At 40.2% G+C, this 24,882-nt stretch overlaps 1 protein-coding gene across 1 annotated transcript in view; it reads left to right on the top strand.

The window, feature by feature from the left end:
- The first annotated feature begins 8,809 nt into the window (after nucleotides 1-8,809).
- ZFP37 (ZFP37 zinc finger protein) overlaps nucleotides 8,810-24,882 on the top strand; it is a 57,778-nt gene continuing 41,705 nt past the window's right edge. Inside the window, 4 exon segments of the mRNA XM_074330850.1 lie at nucleotides 8,810-9,274; nucleotides 11,352-11,478; nucleotides 11,788-11,919; nucleotides 16,371-17,791. Coding sequence (XP_074186951.1) covers nucleotides 9,143-9,274; nucleotides 11,352-11,478; nucleotides 11,788-11,919; nucleotides 16,371-17,791 — 1,812 coding nt within the window. The 5' untranslated portion in view covers nucleotides 8,810-9,142.

The raw sequence follows: 24,882 nt of genomic DNA, 5'->3' as shown, positions 1-24,882 counted from the left end.
AGAATACTCTTCTCTCCCAGGAAAAATTGTTATAAGGTATTTTATTTATCTTTTTAATATTTAATTACTTTGTGAAGAAAGGAAGTTAACAGTCCTATGTGGGAACACAAGAGATTGGGGGATGGGAAAAGGAGGAAACTCCAGAAAACATGGTCTCTGTACCCCAATGATGGTGGGCAGAAGCCGAGATTCAGTCCAGATCCATGTGTCAATGGCTCTACTAGCTGAGTCTTGCTCTGGGTCTGGACTTGAAGAAACGTTTGTGGGAGCATGAAGACATCTCAGGTATATCAACAGTCACCACAGAGGACAGCCCCTGGGGACTGCCCTTGGAGGCTGGGGGCAGCTGGAGGAAGATCGGCACTTGGGGGTGGGGCCATTATTGCCTTGGGACTCCTCATGGAGCCTGATCTACTTGATTTCACCCTGGCTTCCAGAGACAGGTCAGGGACACTCACTTTCTCCACAGACAATCTGAAGGAAGGGATAGCCATCCAATGGAAAACACTCCTTTTCTTCTGAGGGTTCAGATTATTGGGCACTTGAATCGAATTGGAACTTTTCAGCAATCACTGTTTTCATGTTTCATTTGGTTAGAAAAGCCCTTACAAAGATATGTAGAGATATATAAAATGATAAATATATTTTTAGTGTGGGCAAGTGGCTCAGTCGGTTAGAGCACGAGCTCTGGGCAACGGGGCTGCCGGTTCAATTCCCACATGGGCCAGCGAGCTGCACCCTCTGCAACTAGAATGAAGTCAATGAGCTGCTGCTCAGCTCCTGGGTGGCCAGATGGCTCCGTTAGTTGGAGGGGGGGGCTCTCAACCACAAGGTTGCCAGTTTGACTCTCTGGGCTGCGCCCCATGCAACTAACAATGGCGACTGGACCTGGAGCTGAGCTGTACCCTCCACAACTAAGACTGAAAGGACAACTTGACTTGGATGGAGCTGATGAGTCCTGGGAAAAACAAACTACTGTTCCCCAATAAAAAGTTCTGGAAATACACACTGTTCCCCAATAAAGTTATATATATATATATATATATATATATATATATATATATATATAATTGTATTATATTTCATATGCATTTTATTTATTATATTTTATACATATGTGTATTTTTTTTCTGTCTTGGCCTGCACAGCAAAGAACAGTGGTTGTTTTGTGGGTTTTACTTGAGATTAGATTTCTTCAAGGTAAACGCTTAGGTACTGTTACGAGCTGAATTTTGTTTCCCCCCCAAATTCATATGCTGAAGTCCTTAGCCCCCTGTAACTTCAGAATGTGACTTTATTTGGAGACAGAATCTTTAAAGAGGTAATGAAGTTAAAATGAGATCGTTAGGGTGGCTCCTACTTCCACATGACTGGTGTCCTTATAAGAAGAGGAAGTTTGGACACAGACACAGAGAGGAAGGTTGATGTGAAGACACAGGAAGAAGATGCCCATCTATAAGCCAAGGAGAAGGCTGAAAAGAAGTCAACCTTGAGGACAAATAGATCTAGGAATTTCAGTCTCTAGAACTCCAAGACAATAAGTTTCTGTTTAAGCTATCCAGTTCGTGGTACTTTCTTATGGCAGTTCTAATACAGAACTAAACTAATACAGAAACCTACCTGCCTTTAAATCAAACGAGCAAGCTTGATTACTTGGTAGAGGGGATGTAATATTTTAGTGTTGAAAGTAAAATCACATGCTTTTGATTCATGGTCCATTAGCTTCTATGGGTACCCTGATAAATTTCTTTAGTATTTCAAACCTTTACTACGTGATTAAGTCAATGTCCTTGCTATTGTTCAGATACCTCTTGAATCGTTTATTCATTTATTTCCCTGTTTCAGTTATTCTTTTTTTCTATGTTCCTCATCATATCAACTTTATAAGTTTGACTTACAGGCCATGCACACAGAGCTGAAGCTGATGACACATCAATAAAATTGCTTACACATGTGTACACACCCCTGTGATCACCACTCCAGTCAAAACATAGAATATTTCTATTGTGTCATTTGGCAATGACACCACTGCCAACACACTGACTCCATGGCTCTTTTTAAAAAGGAATGCACTGTTAGAGTTATATTGAGGTATAAATTTAATTTTCTGTGCCTACGTTCATTACCAAAGTTTCTTACTTCCATTGCACACCAATCTTTCTGGTGTCTCACTTCATTAATTACCCTTAATAATAAGAATGACTTGGTAAAGCTACACTTTTTTTTTTTAATACGACTATCATTGCACTTAAGCTGTGGACATGGGAGCCCCCTTGGTCCCTCTTACAGGGAATATGAAAGTTATTAGCTCCAAGGAAAACCTGTCTTTGAAGAAAAGTGAGAAGATTGACTTCCCCATGAAAAATGGAGAAGGGAACAGTCAAGACCCAGAAGGGCTCCCAAAGGAGATGAGGTAGGTTTCCAAATTCTACTTTTTCTGAGATTCATTGTGGTAGATGGCTATGTGGATTTATGAAACAAAAGAGATTGGAGTAGAGCTGGGATTAACAGGAGACCCCAGAGGACTTGACATTCACTCAGGTAATGAAAACCCAACGTGAACGCCAGAATCCTTGTGGTTAGTGCTCTGCCAGCTGAGCCTGGGTCTGGGCTTAAAGTATTTGTAAGACCATGCCAGGAATCTTGGAGTGTAAACAGACACAAGACAAAGGCTAGTTCATACAGAGATACACTTGAAAACAAGAGTACCTATAGGAATACTGGCCCTTGGGGGTGGGGCCATTAATTACATTGCATATCAATGGAGCCTGGTAAAATTAACTCACTCCACATTCCAGACATAGCACAGAGACCACTCACTACTGTCCTCCTGGTAACCCACAGTAATCAGGCATAGCTAGGTGGCTAAGGGCTCCAGGCACAAATGGTAGAGAAGCTCCCATGGCACCCCTTGCAGACAGCAAAAAGGAAATGTAGACCATGGAGAGAAGGTGAAGTCACCACCATCCTCAGCACAAGGTAGAAAAAAAAATTAGCCTGACTCAGCCAGATCTGAACCTAAGGGGAAAAGGGCAGATTTTAGAACTGGGTGTTTGGAGAAGTTGAGACATAGGGACCAGGCCTGAGTGGCAAACCAAGCACTCAGTGGAAGACAGTCAATGACCTGGGTGACGTGTGTAAAACCCTAAAGGACTTGCCACTGGTTCCCTAGACAGCCAGTGTCTGGCCCCCAGAGCCACCAATGATGATAAGCTGAAGGGGTGGAGTTGGGGGTGGGGTAACTGTGGAATTTAGGTCATTTTGCAGAAGGAGGTGGACGGGCAATATTTCCAGAGTGTCTGGAACACCGCTTTCTTTCTGATGAAGGGATACAGGATGGAGATAATCTATCCATCCCTCTGTTTATGATGGGTGACACTCAGGCAGGCAGCATGGGATCATGAGGGCCATCAGTGTTACAGAATAAATCCCGTTTGGAATGTAAAAGCACCATTTGGAAAGAGCCTGGGATTTTGATGAAATCATCCAGACTGTGCATCAATTTAGTCGAAACCAGTCCGTTAGCTGTGACACTTCCCCTCAAGTGAGATTACAGATCCTTGAAGATGGAGCTACTTAGATATGTCTTTTATGTTATGTGAGAGGTGGGACTCACAAATCTAATCCTACTGTCTATCTTATGATTTTTCACATTGTGTCCTTTTGATTACCCTGACCAGCGAGGCAGGCAGAAGGTTTTTTAAAAACATCACTGATGACAGCACAGCCCAGCAGGATTGTCATGAGCCTATGGCAGTACTTGTTTGATGGAGAAGAGTGAAGAGAAAATGAGAAAGATGTGAATAATAAATTGCAACTTCATCTGTTGTAAAGTTCCTCCTCCACTATGGCTCTCTGAATGTGCGCCGCTGCCAGTTTTGTAAAAAACCTTAATTGGGAACCTAACCACACACTTTCTTTCTGTAGACTCCATGGTGGCATTCCTGCCATGATGGTAGAACTGAAGCGTGGCCACAGAGAATGCATACCCAAAAAACTCAAAGGTTTTCTCGTGTTTTACACCAACACTTTGCTGACCCTCGGCATACCTAGCATATCCCATGCTGATACACACACACACACACACACACACACACACACACACACACACACACATAGAGCTATAGAAACAAACAGGAATAAAAGAAACTTGAAACAAATGACAAAAGAGTGAGTGTACTTTTTTGAGATCCACATTCAGCACAGAACGAATTGCCTCTGCTCGCTGCCACTCAGGAAAAGTGCTCTGAAATTAGCAGCTAAAGAGTCAGGGACCAAGAGAGTGGGCTGCATACCTAATATATGCCTCATCCAATCAAGCCACTTATAATGTCTTGGGTGTTGTCTTCCCTCCATTGCCACTCCCGCAGCAGTGGTATGACCCAGCAGGGAACCTTGGGAAGCATAAAAAGCCAAGCCCTCTGCCCAGCTGGTCATTGCCGGGTCCACTCTTCAGACCTCCAGACTCCTGGCTCAGGCAGAAGACATGGACAGAATGGAAGGGGCAACAAGTGGCAGAAGGACTCGCCAGGAACATTCAGGAAGATCAAGTCGCTCCCACAGGGAATATGAAAAGACTTACTCCATGGGAAATCTGTCCTTTGGAGAGAAAGGAGAAGATTGGCATCCCTATGAGAAACAGAGAAGGATCACGGAGACCACAAAAGGCTCCAACAGCAGAGGAGGTAGGATAATAAATTCCTTTTTTTTTTTGGGGGGGGGATTGTTTTGAACAATGGTTGGGAGAATTTGGGAGACACAAAAGATTGGCTGGGGTGGGCAAAGCAGCAGGCCTGAGAAGGTTTGACCTTTACTGAAAATGGTGAGGGAAATCCAAGGTGAAGATCAGATTCCTTGGGGTCATGGGCTCTGCCAGCTGAGCCACCATTGGGATCTGGACCTGAGGGAGGGATTCCTGGAGCAGGCATGACAGGAAATTGAGGCACATCCATAGCGGCGGGAAAAGCTGGGCCCTGGGCAGCTGCCCTTAGAGACAGTGAGCATCTGAACTAACCGGCATTTGGGGATGGGGCCCTTATGGACCCAGGTCTGACTTGGGACCTCTTCTAATCCACTCTCCCCCAGACTTCCAGAAATAGGTCTGGGACCATTCACTCACTAGTGTCCTCTTCTCCACTGACAGTGATCACCAGGCAGAGCCAGGTAGCCATGGGCTCCAGGCACAAACGGTCAAGAAGTCCCAATGGCTCCCCTTGCAGTGGTTGCAAGGAAAATGGATACCCAGAAAAGAAGGTGAAGGGACGACCAGCCCGAGGGAGAGAGAAGGACAAGCCCAACTCCAACAGAGCAGGACATCAGGACAAAGGAGGTAGGTTCGACGGCTGTGCCTTTGCAGAGGTAGGGATTTGGATGCTTGCCTTGAATGGCAAACCAGCACCCAATGGAGGGGACAGACACTGACCCTGGTGAAATGTTCCTAAAGCTGTAAAGGGCTGAAAGAGGCCACCAGAATCAGGAGTGGTGGGGAATGGGAGGTGAAGTTGTGGGGTGGTAAAGTGGGACTGGGAAGGGGCCCTCGTGACCTTGGCCAGGCTGCGCACACTTACGGAAACAACGTGTTTTTCTCTCCCCGCAGGTTTTGCCCACCCTTTCCCGCAACTCAAGGACAGAACGACCCTGCCGAGAAGGCCAGCGAGGACCACGGGACGCTGCCAGGACAACCGGGAGGCCGGGCCCGCCTCCCCAAAGCGCCACCGCCGCCACCTGTCGCCCGAAGCCCGCGCGCCCCTGGCAGTCCTCACGTCCAGGTTTTTCAACCAAGTGGATGCGTTGGAGGTGGCCCTGGACGAGCTGCGGGCTCCCGGGGGCGCCTTCCTGCCGGTGCCCTCCCGCGGCACGCAGCCCACGGCGTCGCAGCGCGCCTGGCTCAGCTGGCAGCTGGCGCACGCAGGAGCGAACCTGCACTGGGCGCTGGCTTCACTCGACACCTTGCTCGCTGCGAATCCTGAGCTCACCTGCCAGCAGCCCTGCCTGCCCGATGCTCCATGGCGTTAACGGACCCGCGCCCAGCCAGCGTCCTCGCTCAGTCCCTTATGTCCCGGAGTCAATCCCGCCTCTGCGCTCCCAACTCCCGGTGCAAGGGGCCCCAGCAGCATCTTGCACACCCAGGCGACTGGCTTCCCCCACAGTGCGGCAGAAATTCTCCTGCCCTGGAAACAGGTTAGGCATTGTGTAGAGCATATAAAATATACCATAAACAAGGTTGTTATTGGATTGAGGCTTGCAGAACAAGTTGTTTACTAATAGTGTGAGACTGATAAGAGTGAAATTAAAGTAACCATGTTTATGTTTATGTGTCAAACTGAGCATAACAAAATTGAATGGTTAATACATTCACCAAAACAACTTCAGGTTATCACCTAAGAAGTAAACAAGTCCAAGGAAAAGAGGATACAAGCAGAGCTCAAGAGCAGTGCAGTGAGTATTCCCACTGGGCGCTTTAGCTAAGACCCTCTGTGAGGGGCAAACTGAGATACTCCAGGACTCTCCCAAGTTCTTCCTTGCAAGACCAGCTGGACTCAGAGCATCGGGGGGCCAGTCATCTCTCCCGGATCAGGGACCTTCTCCATCTCAATTGACTCTGGGACTTTGTTTGTTATTAAATTCTATTTTATCTTGTATAACCTATGGTGCTTACCAGAGCACTGGCCTCTGGAAGGACATTGATTCCCAAATAAAGCTGTGTTACTCATTCTATCTGAACCTGTGTGTTGGGATTTTGTTCCCTATTTGTGTCACAAATACCACGCAGGGATGTAGGGCCCTGCCGAGGGGTTAACGTCCCCTTGACTTTCAGGGAGAGACTGAAATGTGGTAACTGCTCTTCCAGGCACTCACAACAGGTAAGGACCAGACATCTGCTCCTAGGGGATCCCAGCTCAGGGACCCATGGGTCCAGGTTTTCAGCAGATGGCTAGAGGGAGAGCATACAGAAGAAAACACTTCTTTCCTTCTAGGGACTCAGGCTACCGGGACAGTCATTGATTGGGACATTTTCCCCAATGAATGTTTTCCTGTTTTATATGAAAAATAAAACCCATTTAAAGAAACATAGGTATGTGTATTCATTTACTTATTTTCATCACAGCCTGTACCTCAAAGATAGCTGTATCTTTTTCACTTTTACCTGAGAATGAATTTCTTTAAGGTGAACGCATAGAAACCCACATGGAAGCAAGCCTGAACACAGTGCGTGATTTGGGGGATGTGCTATCGTTGAACATGTCTTTGATTCTCAGTCCATTGTGTCTACTTAATTCACACTAAATCTCAGAATATTTCAAACCTTTTGCACTGTGAATCAGCAGATACGCTTGTGACTTGTTAGCCTCTCGAATCTCTTATTTATCTAGTGATTCTTCTATTTTAATAATTCTTGTTTTTACCCTATGCTTTGGCACCATATCAAGTTGACATATTCATTAACACCTACAAGGCATTCGGTCTAAGCTCACATACACATCAACCCACAGGAGGCGAATTCTACCATGCGACTGCACACTACCTCCAGCCCACTGCCAAACACTCTGGTGCTTCTCTCAACGGAATTCCTTTCTACAGTTGCATTGAGCATTAGATCTCACTTTCTCATTTTGCTATGACTACTCTTTTTTCTACTTTCATTACACACCACCAATCCTCTGTGTTTCACTGACATATCAGAGTAGAATCAATGAAGAAAGCTATGTTCTCCCTTTTTAACCTGGTAGTGTTGAAAACACTTAAAGTCTTTTTTTCTTCTTCTGGCTTTAACAACTTCCTCCCAAAATATAATGGAGAAAATAAGCTCTGTGAAGTATCTACATGCCAAAAGTGATAGGAAAAGGAATACAGAATTGAGGTCAGGCACTCTTCATTTCCAAAACTTCTTTATCTATTGTTTTTCTCGAATCACCATTACTTACCTGTCAATGACAACAATAAAGTGTGATTTGTAGAACATGATATCAAGTGTTGCCCGGGAACAGAGATAATGGGAGCCACGTTGGAATTCTGCTTATCACAATATTTATAACATACTTTGCCAGCCCCTTGAGCTGATGACAGAAGACTAGGGAAAGCATTTTGGGATTGTTTGAGAATAAATGGGAAACATACCCCTGTGACTTGTTGGACCAAAAAGAAAATATTGTTGTTGTTAAAAAATAAAAAAATTCAGTACTAGGACAGGGAGACTAGGCAGAAAGTGTCCTGAAATTAGGTGCCCTAGGGAATAGTTCTTTATGAGCTCAGCAAAATACACTGAAAATCTATTTAGACAAAGATTGAGACAGGAAAGAGAACAGCTGCAACCCCTTCTGAGTGAGGGATAACTCGTCGTTTATTCGCCTAAGTGGAAGGTGCAAAACAGGATATGTTTGATTCTGGAAAAAGGAACAACACATTTTTACGAGCCTTCTGCCCCATTGTAAATTGCAACAGGGTGAACAAAAGTATTTCTGCCCGAGTCTCCACTCTTTCCCCATTACCTAGCATGGCACAGCAACCTACTCTGCACGTTATAAAAGCTCAACAAATAATTATTAAATGAATGACGCTGATACGTGAACTAGTACATTGAAAAATTATTTCTTCTCCAGCTGCTTGATATTTTGCGTGAAACATCTCCATCAACCCTGGGTTCTCACTGAGGAGTCTTCCCTTAACCTGCTGTTTCATTTTTCCCCTTGTTCTTATATCATAAACGAAAACACTTCATAGATAAGTCTCCTATTCCTATAAAACAATGGTATCTTCCCGATCGGTATCTCCTTTCGCCCTCCAGTTTCTCTTCTTATCATAGCTGTTTGGGATCCGCGCTAGGCGTTTTGTTTCCCGGCAGTTGGCTGCACTGATTCGGAAAAGCTACTACAAATTCCGTGTTCCTGTGGTGAAGCCTCCGGGCGCCGGCGGCGGGGTGTCAGGCACAGTGAGGCTCTCTGCACTGAGTACCTGAGCTCGCGTCTCATCACTCCGGGATGCTCGAGGGAAACCACCGACCGTCCCCCTTCAAGCCCGCGGGGAGCCCCGGCTGCCCGCTGTACGGCGGAGCCTTGGCCAAGATGGCGGCGCCCGCGAGCGATACTCGGGCGCCGCCATCGCCGCTGCAGGAGCCTCCGTGGCCGCGCTCAGGTTAGACGCCATGTCGGCCTCCGCCTGAGACTCGATCCTGACAAAGCCAGAGGCCGCGGGCCGGAGGAGGAGTGCGAAGACCGCCAAAGAGGCCGGGTGTCCACCAGAGATGGCTGAGTCAGCACCTGGGGAGAGCGCGGCGGTATGAGCGATGATGCGGCGGTCTGGTGGTCAGAGATGGTCTAATTGGGGGTCAGTGAAGGGAACGTTATTGTAGGCTGTGAAGAATGGTGATTTGGGAATTGGAGTCGATGGTTGGAGAGCCTTTTGGGGGGTTAGCGTTCTGAGGGATCTGTGGAGTAGTGATGGAGGGGGTCTGTGCGGTCCTTGAGGGCTACAGTTTAAGGAATAAGTGTTTTGAGGGATCTGCCGTGACAGTGACGGGGGTGGGGTGGGATTGTGTCTGTGGCAGTAACTGAAAAGTCAGTTTGGAAGGCTATAGGGATCAGAAATGAGGTTTTGTGGTATGTCAGAGATTGGGGAGATCTTTGAGGGTCCGCAATTTGGGATGTCTATGGGAGCCAGCGATTATGGTGGCTGTGGTGGTTAGAGATTGAATTGTTCCTTTCTGTTTACAGAGGTTCAGGAAGGCCGGCTAGGAGAGTGTACTGTAATAGTTAAAGGGTAGAGATGATGCTTTGGGAAAGGGTTGTAGCAGTGAGATGAAAAATCAGATTCAGAATGCATCTGGAGATGAGCCAACAGGACTTAATGATGAATTGATATGGAACATGAGGGAAGAGAAGAATCAAGATTTACATACATCTGGACTTTTGGCCTGAAGAACTGGATAGATGGTGATTCCATTTTCTGAGAAAAGGTAGTGTTGGAGAAGATGAGATTTGGTGGATGTAAATGGGATTCAGGGTAGATGACAGTGGTTCTGTTTTGGCCACGTCAAGATGCCCATTACATGTACAAGTAGAGATGTTGAGTAGTCGTTGGATATATGAATGTAGAACTTAGGAGAGGTCTGAGCTTGGGAATCCATGTTTGAAAGGCATCAGCACAAAGATTGGAATGTGTATTAGTATCTAAATTGTCCAATAGCTGTCATCCTCCTCTCACCTGCCTAATAAGAGAACTTTAAACATGCTTTAATTTCTCCCCTGTGCCCAATCCTTACCAGTGATACTTCTGCTTATTTTTCTTACCTTATACCTCTTGATGTTAGGGATACTTTTATAACAATCGCACAAGAACATTTTATGAAGTTACTTGGATATAACTAGACATTTTACTGATTTTATTATTCATAGTATATTATTAAGTCTTTCCCAATCTTGAAATCTTTATTTTGATTCAGTTTCCCTTCTTTGAAAAATAACTTCTTTTCTTCTCTTCCTTTCCTCCCCCAACCCCAGCTTTCTCCCTCCCTCTCTCATTCTCTTTATTTCTAAAGTACATAGGTAATATATTTTGAGCCCTTACATGGCTAAAATACCTTTTGCTTCCAAACACAAATGATTTTTTGACTGGTTATAAAAATCAAGGGTCTCAATTCTTCTACCTCAGAACTCTATAAACACTACCCCGTAGTCTTTTGTTGTAGAAGAAAAGATAAAAATGGATTGTTTCTTTTCTTTTTTTTGGCGGGTAATTGTCTTTCTGATAATTGTATGATTTCTTTTTTATATTCTCTTGAATAAACAAATTTACAATAGGGTCTGACTTAGTACCAACAAAGTACCACAGACTCAGTGGCTTATAAACAACAGAAATTTATTTCTGACAGTTCTGGAAGCTAGAAGTCCAAGATCAGGGTGCCAGCATGGTTGGGGTCTGGTGAGGACCGTCTTCCAGGTTACAGACTTCTGGTATCCTTACGTGGCATAAAGAACAAAGAGAGGAAGCAAGGTCTCTTGAGATTCTTACAAGGGCAGTAATCCCATTCATAAAGATTTCACCCTCATGACTTCATCTAATCCTAATCACCTCTCAAAGGCTCTATCTCTTAATACCATCTCATTTGAGGACAGGGTTTCAGCATATGAATTTGGGGAGGGGGACACAAACATTCAGTCCATGATGGGGACATTTCTTAATACGATTTTTGTTTCTCAAAAAAAAAAAAAAAGCTAAATTGGGTAGAGAATAGGTATCCTATATAATATCACAATCAACAGTGAATGATCAAGGTAAGAACAAGTCATTATTACCACGTCCAAATCACTCACTAATGTGGATACATTAGACTAAACAGGAATATACTATTACAGGGACTGGTGACATTCAAAGATGTGACTATGGCCTTTACCGAGAAGGAATGGGAGCAACTAGATCCTGCTCAGAGGAGCCTATACAAGGACGTGATGCTGGAGAACTACAGCAACCTTGCTTCAATGGGTAAGGATAATTCCTTCGTAATCCAAAATATGTCTACTCTGATACCTTCTCTCTCAAGTCCTTGAGATGTTTGGCCTTGATTTTTGAGTCAAGGAGTTTTAATCCCTTTTGGGTACTTGGCAGGATATTTGTACCCTTGCCTCCAAATTAGAAGGTATACTCAGATAGAGTACATGGATATCTGCATTATGAAATTTCAGAAGCCATATATTCTTTATCCTTTAAAGGCTCTGAAGCTCACATATTAGGGTTTGATTTCTGGGATGTTTGTTGTTCCAACATTCAACAGCCACCATTTCTCACGAGCAGGGTATCAAGCTGCCAAACCAGACGTGATTTCCAAATTGGAGAAAGAAGAGCCATGGTTGGGGAAGGGGAAAAGACCCAGACAAGGTGGTCCAAGTGCAATAGCAACACCCACGCAAACAGGAGCCAGTGAAAGTAAGTTCTAGTTTCTTGGCAATAACTTTGGAATTATTCAAAGAATAATTTATTCTTAAATTCTTCTTAAAGATCCCAGGTCCTCCTTTCTTAACCAGGAAGTAGCAATAGAAAAATATCTGAATCTCCTGTAGGAAGAGGAGTTCAAACTACAAAGATTCTTTAACCTTGGAGATTCTAATATTTGTTCCTTCTCTGCATCTGTCCATGTGTGAGAGGCTCTCATTTGAGGGTCACTGTAGTCATAAAGCCACTGTTACTTATGGGACTTTGCTTATACGCTTGTGTCAGTCAGCTTAGGCTGAGTTATGCTCCATTAAGGAATAACCCCAAATTCTTAGTGACTTACAACAAGAAAGATTTGTTTCTTGCTCAGGCTGTAGCCCATTTCCACATTATCTTGTGGGCCTACATGGAAAGAGCAGTCCCTGTTTGGCAAATTCTGGTCTCATGACCAAGGGAAAGAAGAGTGAGTGATTGGAAATTTGTAGATATCTCTTCCTGCTCACATTTTATTGGTTAATTGGTTAGAGCCGATCACATGGCCACTTCTGAGTTCAACAGGGTAGGAACGTATAATCCTTCCACAGGGAGGATTCAAATGGCCATGCACTGGGGTTGGGAGGTGTAATCCTCCCACAGGGAACAATAGTACAGTCGGCCACAACGTGCAGGTTGTGGTAGGAAAAACGTGAAAACCTGGGCTCTAAACCTTTGGTACCAGTCCCTCAGATGCCTAACTGACCCTTCTCTATAGCTGTCTTTCCTCATCCGTGCTTCCCACTGCTCAGCTTTCAGAAGGATCAATGACCCCTTTTAGCTGTTCTCAGAATCACATTCCTGCTTACCTTAGTTAAAGCAGTGCTTTTAAAAATTATCCTCCCTTTTCCTAATATCCTCAGTTTTTCTCCCTTCCTATACTCACACTCCAAGACCCCGTGATATGAAATTTCTCTCCTTATATATTCAGACATTCTTAGGTCTGTCCTCTTTCCAAATCTCTGGCGTGGTGCTCCTGGCCCTAATTACATTCCATTTCCCTCCTTTCACTGGAAATGCTCTAAACCTGTGGTCTATAATGCATCAACATTTCCATTTTTCCCTTAACCTCTGCAGTCAAATGCCATAGAATTCATGTCTCTATTTAAATTTCTGATGTTAAAATTACCACCACTTTTTCATATTTTAATAGTTTTGGTCAGCCTGAAATTCTTGCTCACCCAGCTTGAATTATACCACTTGAATCTGATTTTATCCTCTAAATGCTTCTTTACAATTTTTTTTTTTTTACCAGTTTCTCTTCCTTTTCACTTTGCCGAAGTGTCCCTAAGGTTTTGTCTTCTACTATCTGTTTTCTTTCTATTGTATTTCCCTCAAAGGAATCATCCATTGTGCAAATACAAGCTTTTTATTCTACACTGGTGACTTCTAAGATAAATTTATCTTGTCCAGATAAATCTCCAATTCCTTTTTGTTACACTCTTGTTTTACTTGCTTATAGGACAGCTCATTCTCAGAGTGTCAGAAAGTGAAAGCTTTGTCTTTCTTTCTACATTAGCGCTTCCTCTCACCTTCCCTATTTTTATCAAGGTCTGCTCTGATTTTAGGCCTGTATACCGTGGAATTCCTTTGAATCTTTCCTCTGTGCCTTCTCTCTTATTATTCTCTCCTCAGTTCCTGCTTTTTGTTTTTCTCAGTTCTCACTGACATCACTCAAATCGGGTTCCCATTATTACATACCTAAATTGCTCCAATTCTTAGGTAGAGTTGTTGAATCCCTTAAAAAAGAAAAATTCATCTTAGATGTTGCCACCAAACATTAAAATATTCAGTTATTATTTATGTCAGTCCCCAAATTACAGTCCCCAAATTAGCAGAATGTATACAATATCTTTTTAAGTGTCCTCTGACCCCGAATATTCCAAGACTCCATGAATTTCTTGAGACTAGAGGGACCAGTCTTTCCAATGACAAATGAAGAGACCTCATGGAGTTTTTGATCCATTCATTGTTTGGCTATCTTTACTTTTCTCTCTGATACTTGGTATTACAACTAATAAACAATCCTGAGTCATTTAATACATCTGTGTCATTGCTACAGTGACTCTCTTCTTGTTTTAGGTTCTGATATATACTTGGAGGATCTTCAAAGAAGGACTGTTCTATTCCCTTCAATGAGTTACTGGGTCTAGTCAGTGCCATGCTTCAGTTTCTAGAGTTACAGTCATTTTAGTTTAAAATTCATGTTTTAGTTCCACATTCAGAACAAGCTTATAGACTTAATCACATGCTCTGCTACACCCAACTCCCATTTGTATTACTCTATTGTATGCCAGTTCACTAATTCAGATTCTCTTCCCCTCCCTCATGGTAAATTTCTCTTGTCGTGCTTTATGTCTTTTCCGGCTGGCCAGAGTCAGTTGGGACCAGCCCAAACCGTCATTATAAGAGGTTCTTTATAATATTATATTACCCCACAAGGGGAAAGGTTTGAGTTTTGATCCCTTTTTTCCCAGAAGGAAATTTGCCTCTATCCTTCCCAGCATCCTTGGGCATCGGAAGATGCAGCCTTTGCCATGCTACATAAAAGTTCTTGTTATACAATTTCTCTCAGGGTGTTTGCATCACTTAAAATTTCCTAAATGAAAAAGCAGCTAGCAACTCCGCTTCTCCCTGCTGTATTTATATCACTATACTTATAAAAGTTGATCTACCTCATGGGAACTCATCTCTTAAAAGTTCTCCATAAAAGTAATAGTATTTCCTAGATGTATGTTCAAATACCGTAACTCTTTTCTGTTTGAGCCCAGTTTTCACTTTATCCATGTAATGTTCCTTTACCACCAATACAGCTATTTACTTTTTATCTTTTTTTCTGAAGTCATGGGGACTCTTATACCTGCTTCTCTCTTTGAGTCTGTTTAATTCCCACCCTGAAGCTTTTTCAGTTGTTTCATGTAGATAGCTGAAAAGGGCCACCCCAAAATGGTAATCCCAGCTCCTAAGCTTTTAGGTTTTTACATGTGTAGCATCCATCTCTAGCTAATAGAAGTCTTTGACTTTCAATTCTAAATTCTTAGGAGAGAGAATATTCTTGGACTAGCTCAGACCTGCTGTTTACCACTGTTCAATTAATTGTTTTCAACCAGAAGTTGGATTGTATATGAACAAATATGGCTTCTTACATCTGTCAGTGTGCGTGGTCATCTCAGAGAAGGGAAGCATCTGAGAAGATATCTCAAAATATATGATTGCATAGTTCGTGGAGGAAAGAATGTGAGCAATCACTTAGTGCTGGGGATAAGCTTAAAATTTATAATTGGCAATTACAATGACCTGACAGGAACAAAGGTATGCTCCATAGCAAACTATTGAAAACAAGTGTGTGTGTTGCACTGTAAATCCAAATGGTGTAAAGTTTGTTTGCCAATCTCATTACTATGAATTTTATCACATGGTAAAAACATTAAGGAATTCAGAGAAACTGTAGGGTTCTTTTTAGTAGGGGAATGTCATTATTGTATTGATCATGGGTGGTAGCCATGGAACATCCTTTCCTGCTTATTCCCTCCTGTAAGCTGTTTAGTACTCCTTGGTGGACTTACTTTATTTTCTCTATTTTGGATCTTCAGGGTGCAATAACAAAAATTTACTTGAGCCTAGCCTAAGTATATAAAGGAATTTGTTATAAGGACATTGGTATATCTCTTGTAACCTAAAGGCAGATACTTCAGGTAGGCCTTCTTAGGGGTTAGAACTAGGACTGCAAAGTAATTAGGAATTGGGATTATGGAAATGGTCTCTCTGAAGACATGTTATCATCATACATCTCTACTTTTCTTTGGATGTATGCTTCATTCTTTGTACTGATGAATTTTCTGTTTACAAAGGGAAAATATGGCTTTATAGGACTTGTCTTACATCATTTTTAAATTTAAGAATCCAGTGGAGACTAACTAGAGTCTAAAGTTTTAGGAGGGAGACTCTTATTGGACATCTTGGCTTGAACCAGATGTGTCACCAACTGTGACTGTGGAGAGTTGGATTAACATAGTACAGTCAAGGGAGCCTGGGTGGGTTGGCAGTTATTAAAGCTGGAGAGCTTGGGCAGAGGAAAGACTTCAAAAAGTGTCAACTACAATCACAAGCTCTTTTAACTTCATCTATTCCTTCTTCACTGCTACTTGTATGTATTTCGTCTTCTGTTCCAGGTTGCATATTTATAAACAGTCAAAGCTTTTTCTAATCACTATTGTCAGTTTTCTTTTCCTGTTTTTACTACCCCTCAAGTCCAAGAGGATAGGGACATTTGTGCTTGATACTTCATTCACTTTGGGATACTAGGCTTGAATAAAGATTCAACCTTGTAACAGGGCATTTCTTTATAACTTATATTCTAAAATATGAGAGTGCAAAGATTCACAAGAATATGTCATTGAATTCCATTTTAGAAGAAGTCCAGCAAGATGATGACCAGCTACAGAATCACCAGGAATCTCAAAACCAACTCCTTAGGGAAGTTGCATTCAAGAAAAAAAAACTGATTAAGAAGAAAGGCCATGAATGTAGTTCATTAGCGGGGAAAAATGCAAGTACAACCCGTGTTTCTTCCAAAAAAAAGTTTCTTAAATTTGATTCACAGGGAAAGAGTTTGAAACAGAATTTAGACTTACCTGGTCATATAAGAAACTATGCAAAAAGGAAACCTGGTGTAGCTGAAGAGCACAGGAAATCATTCAGCCATAGCTTATCTGATACAAAGAAAGATAAAAGTCAAACTGGAAAGAAACAGAAAGTATCCCACCATAGTTCATCGCATAGATGTGACAAAACTCAAACTGGCAAGAAACAGGAGAAACTAGTTCGTCGTGGATCATCCCATACTAAACGGGACAAAATTAAAACTGGAGAGAAACATGAGAAATCATCCAGACATAGCTTCTCTCCTACTGAGAGTGATACAATTCAAGCTAAAGTGAAACCGTTTGAATGTAATCAATGTGGAAAGGTTCTCAGCCATAAACAAGGACTCATTGACCATCAGAGAACTCATACTGGGGAGAAACCATATGAATGTAATGAATGTGGGATAGCCTTTAGCCAAAAGTCACACCTCGTTGTACATCAGAGAACTCACACTGGAGAAAAACCATATGAATGTATTCAGTGTGGCAAAGCCCATGGTCATAAACATGCTCTCACTGACCATCTAAGAGTTCATACTGGGGAAAAGCCCTATGAATGTACTGAATGTGGGAAAACCTTCAGACACAGCTCAAATCTTATTCAACATGTGAGATCTCATACAGGCGAGAAGCCCTATGAATGTAAGGAATGTGGTAAATCCTTTAGGTATAACTCATCTCTTACGGAACACGTGAGAACTCACACAGGTGAAATACCATATGAATGCAATGAATGTGGAAGAGCCTTTAAATATAGCTCATCCCTTACTAAACACATGAGAATTCATACAGGTGAGAAACCTTTTGAATGTAATGAATGTGGGAAAGCTTTCAGCAAGAAGTCACACCTCATTATACATCAAAGAACTCATACCAAGGAGAAACCCTATACATGTAATGAATGTGGAAAAACCTTTGGACATAGCTCATCTCTTACTTACCACATGAGAACTCATACAGGTGAAAGTCCCTTTGAATGTAATCAATGTGGGAAGGCCTTTAAACAAATCGAAGGCCTTACTCAACATCAGAGAGTTCATAGTGGAGAGAAACCATATGAATGTAATGAATGTGGGAAAGCCTTTAGCCAAAAGTCACACCTCGTTGTACATCAGAGAACTCATACTGGGGAGAAACCCTATGAATGTAATGAATGTGGAAAAGCCTTCAGTGCAAAGTCACAACTTGTTATACATCAGAGATCCCACACTGGCGAGAAACCTTATGAATGTAATGAGTGTGGGAAAGCCTTCAAACAAAATGCATCCCTTACCAAACATGTGAAAACTCATTCAGAACAGAAATCTCATGAGTGAAATAAATGTGGGAAATCTTTTAACCAAATTGAAGGTTTTATTTAACCTTAGAAGTATTCTGAATTTAAAGGCTATTAGAAAGTCTTTAACAAGAAGTTGCACTTCATTATACCTGAGAGAATTTGAAAATGAATCTTCACATAGAAGCAATGGATGGAGAGTTTAAATTTGATACTAAACCTTTTAATAGAAAATACTGTTTTAAAAATAATTATTGTAAATGATTCTGTATGTTCAGATTGAAATATAAAGGTTTTTAAATTGTTAATAACTTGAATAATCAGAGCACTAGAAACATTACATATGCTGACAACTCCTGAGTTGCTTGAGTGTTGTGTACTTAAGCACCACATTCATGTGAGAATTGAATTTGGCTATCTGTTTATTGCCATGTATAAATGTGTATGGCCACAGGTATGAGCCTCATCTTTGATATTATCACCTAGCTCTTTCATAATCAGCAGAAAATTTTATACAAAGGTTATTTATGTTAAAAATATTAACACAAAATTAAGAGAAAATGAAAGAAAACAGCTGAGGATACACAGGTGCTGGTAAAAAGTGATGCTCAAGATATACTGTTAAGAGAAAAAAAGGTTGCTGAACTGTGCATATAGTATGTTCTCACTTGTGTACAAAAGGGTGTATGTGTTTGCCTGTGTGTTTGTGTGTGTGTATGTCTGTATGTATATATTCATATATTTGTATATGACTAGATTGGTTTGAAAAAATAAAGAAGAATCTTAATAGTGGTTGCTAGTGGTTACAGGAGTACGGGAATGGGGTCTGGGATGGGAGGGAGACTTTTTATTGTATAGTGTTTGAACTTTTTTTATCATGTACATGGATATTTAATTTCCACAATTAAAATCCTTTTAATATGCATAAATCAACACTAATTAAAATTTTCACTGAGCCCACTCCATGATGTTGTTTACCAAAGTAAAAGCTTCTGTGCCTATTCATGAATGATGATGAACCTGAGGATATGGTATTACACTTGATATTGAATTCACAAAGACTTTTCCTATTAAACATGTTCTTTCATTTAAATAACAAATTACAATTGTAACTTAGCACTGTGTTTCTTCTATTTGCCATTTTTTAAAAGACTGAAGATGAATTGTGATTGCAGGTGAATGAAAGTGATTTTCTGAATAATTCCATTTTTTTCTCATATTCAAAACACTTAAACACAAACACCTCAATCTGGAGTTTCAAATGTATTTCAACAAATGGCACCTTTCTATTCTTGCCCAATAGCAGACATTGTTAATGAATCACTGCACTCTTAGTGAATCTAGGTATAACTCATCTCTTGATGTGGAATCAGAATCGTTGTTAAGCATGTATTCCAGAAGGTACTATGGATTTGCACAGGAAACCTATTTTCCACTGTATATATATATATATATATATATATATATATATATATATATATATATATATATATACTCATAGTCATAGATAAAAAATACACCTGAATTGTTGTAAAATGTACTTGTTACACTAAAAACAGTAACATAGGGACAAAAATAATTTTGTAATCTAAGATAATATTTGGCATATATGTCACCTTTTATAATTTTCACAGCACATTCACATTACCTCATTTGTTTCTCATAATGAGCATATGAGTCAGTAAGCAAGACTTGTCCCATCCTAGTCAATACTACATAAGTATACATTTCACCTAGATACCAGTCTAGCATAATGATGGACCCTCAACAAATATGTGATTAAATGCCATCTTTGCAAATATTTCCCATTTCTGACTTCCTCATTTCAGATAATTAAAAGGTTTAAGTATTGAGAATGGAGTGTGTGTGTGTGTGTGTGTGTGTGTGTGTGTGTGTGTTGAAAAATCAACTCATGGATATTAACCCTCAATACCAAGTAACTTATTTACTTTCAGGGGAAGAAAATGCAATGTGAAAACCATTTCTATCAGTAATTTATTACCAAGTGGAAGTCTGGCACTATGCACAGGATGAATCATCACTATTTAGAGCTATAGAAAATCTGCACTTTTTAGAAGGATAAAACAACTGCAGGTTATGGCTAGATTAAATTTACCACACTTCTTGGAGAACTCATAGTAGTGCCACACCCGAAACAGGAACATAGGTATGCCTGTACAGTAGACATTAATGCTGAAAGCTATTCTGTGCAGTAAAAAAATGAATTAAAAGCATCAATGAATGAGGAAATGATGTAAAAATGATTGGAGGTGAACAATTAAAGAAAATCGATACACTGAGGTGAGTCTAAATCAATGATTTACAAATTTTAGCAGACAACAAAATAGCCTGGAGGGCTTGTTAAAACATGGACTTTAGAAACGGGCCCCACCCACAGAGTTTCTGATTCAGTAGGTCTGTGGTTGGGTCTAGGAATTTGCACTTTTAATAAGTTCCCGGGAGATGCTGATGCTGCTGGTCTAGGGAATACACTGAGAATCACTGATCTAAATTATGTTTAAGTCAGTTTTTGAAATATTTAAAAATGTTTCTGAGCCATATCTCTAATGTAAAGAAGATGAAAGGGCATATATCTATAGAATAAATTAACAGTTTTAAAAAACTTATTCAATATTGATCATCTTATATATGCTGGGCACTACTGTAAATCCTAGGAATATAGCAGTCAACAAAACAAGAAGAAAAAACCCTTGTCCTTAGACAGCTTTATTCTAGAGTGGAAGACAGGCAATAAACAAATAATTAAAATATATAGAGTATGACAGATGGTGACTAGTACCACACACAAAAAAAAAAGCAGGAGAGGGGAATGAAAGTGTAGGGGAATTCAGTTTTAAATACGGTGGTGGTGGGGGTGGAGTAAATTCAAGCTCACTGAGATGGTAACAAGCAAAGACGTCAAGGGCGAGGAAGCAAGTTATATATATATATATATATATATATGATTGAAGACCATTAAAGGCATACATCTGACTGTGGGAAGAGAGAGATACTGAGCTCTGACATAGAGGAAAAATTTGTATTAAATCAAAATTTAAAAAATAATAAGTGTGCAAGAGAGGTAGAAAATGAGCTCTCATGCACTGCTTTTGGTAGTCAAGGTTGTAACGTAAATCTGACTGTATACATCAAAGCCTTAAAATGTCTGGCAACCCTACTTCCAGGAATCTATTCTATGACACATAAGTAGAGTGTACTACAGTGTTTATCACAGAACACACAAGTTGGATATAAGATGAATTGCTAGTTAATTGATTAAATAAAATATGATACCCTCATAAGATTGAGTAATATGACATTAAAAGCCATGTTTTCAAATTATATTTAAGGAGATGCAAATGCTGATCCTCTATTATTCTCAGTTAGGAATGTATTAGACTGATGCACCTCCAGGCATCAACAGAGTGATCTACTAATGAAGAAAGCAAAAGTTTTGCATAACGTCCCTCTGCTACCAGACTTGCTCACATCTTACCAAAAATGAGTACCATGACTATTACTAATTTCAAAAGAATCTTGATAACATGGAATCTTTAGCTTCTTAATATTTATAGTAAAGGAAGGGAAAGGACAAGGACATTAGAAAATGGGTGTTGAGCAAATCAATCCATAACGTGAAATAATTAAAAAACACCAAGTTATGATATAATATGTACATTAAGATCTTAATTTTTAAAAAATCATGTTTTTTATTTATCAATTACAGTTGACATTGAATATTATATTAGTTTAAAGTATATAAATATATACAGAGGGTGCCAAAAACTATACACTTTTTAAGAAAGGAAAAAACTGTATTAAAATTACATTGATGGTAACCACTTTCAGTACTTCTAGTAATTGCAGAAGTCAAAGATGACTTGTATACATCTTTAGTTATGGGTATATAATGAGTATTACAATTTTAATACAGGCTTTTTCCTTTCTTAAAAATGAGTATACATTTTTTGGCACCCTCTGTATAAGTTTATTTATATTTATAAACACAAATGCATATGTTGGAAATTTTAAACTATCACCATCATGTGGACAGCAGTTCTTTCAGGATTGTGAGTTTAAGAGTAAGTTTTGCTTTTCTAAGTAATTTTTATATTTTCATGAATTAATTTTATTTTGTTATAATGGGTCTCTATTTCTGGTATGGCCAGGTAGATGCCTACTGAGCTTGACCCTCCCACAGATAAAATAAAAACTCTGAACAACACACACACACACACACACACACTCACACACATCCATTATCTGAAGATACTGGAAAGTGAACAAAAGCAGATTATGGAAACTTGGAAAAAGTGATTGGTAGGCGATTAGATCACATTTTTATGGCTTTTAGCCTTAGGACATGCTGAAGTTGGTGTGGCAGAGGGGGATAATTTGATAGAAAACATGCAGTCTTTTTGACATGAGAAACCATAAGACTGAGTTCAGGGAAACTACAGCCACTGGAAAGTCGGGGGGAGAATCCCAGAAAATTGAGACTCAAAGAGAGGGCAACTCAAATGATGTGAATAAACTCTGCCCGAGTCTCTGGCTCATGCACTTACGGCATCGGATTCCTAACCCTTCAACTAAAGACAAAGAACTGAGCTTTAATTTGTGCTGCTTCTCCAGAAAAGGAGTTTGAAGTTTGAGTTCACCCATGCTAATTACTTGATAACACAAAAATATTAATGCTCCTCAGAGAAATATAACAGAATCAAGAACCTTCACAACTTATCATTCATGAGATCTGGGATATAAGAAAAACTTACTTGACATTCAAAGGATTAGGAAAATATGACCCCATTTCAAGAAAACAGACAAGCCCAGAAATTGGAATAAGCAAATAAAGACATTAATGTAGCTATTACAACTATGCTTAATAAAATAAAGAAAAATATTTTCATAATGAATGTAAAGTTTTTTTGACCCAGTGAAAAAATAGAAACTACAAAGAAAAACCAAAAGAAAAATTCTAGAACTGAAAGATACAATGTCTGAAATTTAAAATTCACTGGATAAGTTTACCAGCAAATGACAGAGTCAATGAACTTGAAGTAGATCAGTAGACATCATCCAAACAATTGAGACAAAAATGATTAAGAAGATACTAAGAACCTCAGTGACCTGTGGGACAATAACAAAATGTCTTGCTTATGTGTAGTTGAAATCCCAAGAGAAGGACATACAAAATATTTGAATATATAATGCCCCAAATTTCCCTAAATTTGGTAAATGATATAAATTTGAGAACTGAGAATCTCAGCAAACTCCAAGCAGGATAAATGTGAAGAAAACCATGATTAGGCACATCCTAAACAAGCTGCTAGAACCTAAAGATAAAAATAAAATCTTGAAAGCCAAGGGAAAAATGGCATATTATATGTGATAAAAAACAATTCTAATGATTGGTGACTTATCATCAAAAAAACTATGGAGGCCAGAAGATAGTGGATCAGTACCCTAAAATTGCTTTGGAAAAAAACCCCAAAAATCTCCCATCTCGAATTCTAGATCCAACAAAAATATCCTTCATGAATAAAGGTGAAATAATGACATCTCAGATAAAAGAATTAAGAGAATTTATCCTCAGAAAACCATAATGTTCTTGAGGTTGAAGAGAAATGATACCAGATAGATACTCAGTTCTTTAGGAAGCATCAAAAAGCACTAGCACTGGTAAATACATAGGTAAATAGAAAGTACTTTTCTTTAACCTCTTAATTTCTTTAAAATACTTAGGATTGTTTAAAACAAAGCTTATAACACTGTTTTATGTGGATTGTAAGGTATTTAGATGCAAAACACATAACTCTAGCATAAAGAAAGGAGGGTGGACTAGGTTGTAGAAAGGTTTCTAAGTTTTATGTGATATGGTACGATTGATGTAAGGTTCTGGTATCTGGTGCCCGGGGTTCGTGGCCTCACGCACCTAAAAGAATGAGAACATGGACCGGGAGAGGTATATCGAAGCAGTATACAGTTTTATTGTAAAAGTGAGAAGCGCAAGAATACAGCTCTCCGAAGAGAGGGGTGATCCAAACGGAATACCCCGCAGGCTAAACTGAGCCAGAGACTATACGTACTATATGTCCTTGAATCCGTAATCTTTAAGTTGTTTACCGAGAGCCGGTTGGGCTCCCCCCAACCCCTTTCCTGCACCCGGCCTGGTATCTTGGCTGACGCTGCAGTCTGTCTGCTGCGGTAGCCCCTCCCATCTAGTTCCCTTTTCTACATTTTTTTTTTTTTCTGTCAGCTGCTGTTCTCTTTGGCCTTGAGGTCCTCCTCTGTGAGTCCCGACTGCCCACGATTTCCCCATCTCACTCTGAGACTCTTTGGGCTCTTATGTCCTCCACCGCGGTCCTGTCCTTAACTGTCTATGACTTTCCTATCTTACAATATCAACTTCAAGTAGACTGTGAAAGTCAAGGATGTATAGAGAAACCACTAAAGAGTAAAGCAAAAAGATATAGCCAAAAACACAACAGATAAATTTAAATGAACCTCTTCAAAGTATTTTTAAATTCCTTATTTTAAAATAATAAGATGATGGACCTAAATCCAACCATAGCAATAATTACATTAAAAGTTAATGGACAAAACACTCTCAGATTATAAAATCTCATAATGGATAAAAAAGCAAGACCGAATTTTACGCTGTCTACAAGATCCAGACTTTTAAAAGACACAGATAAGTTAAAATTAAATGGATTGAAAATTATATACCATACAAATAATAAGCATACAAGGGCTGGCATGGCTATATTAATAAAGGCAAAACAGACTTCTCTGTTAATTAAGAGTATTAACAGAGATAAAGAGGGCCACTTTTAGATGTATTTTGATTGTATTTGATTGACTGAAGGCAATACTTGGATTACAAATTTGTAATGAAGTAAGTAGCATATCACACCTCTGCAGAGGATACAATTCTATATACTCTTTTTTTTCTCATGTGCATAATGCCAGTTCCATGAATTGTCCGGTCCATCACGCCTCCTC

This window comes from Rhinolophus sinicus, linkage group LG04 (assembly GCF_036562045.2).
Source record: "Rhinolophus sinicus isolate RSC01 linkage group LG04, ASM3656204v1, whole genome shotgun sequence".
In the NCBI taxonomy this organism is placed as follows: Eukaryota; Metazoa; Chordata; class Mammalia; order Chiroptera; family Rhinolophidae; genus Rhinolophus; species Rhinolophus sinicus.
Note: the sequence above shows the minus strand (reverse complement) of the source record. Positions and strands in the feature narration are given on the sequence as shown.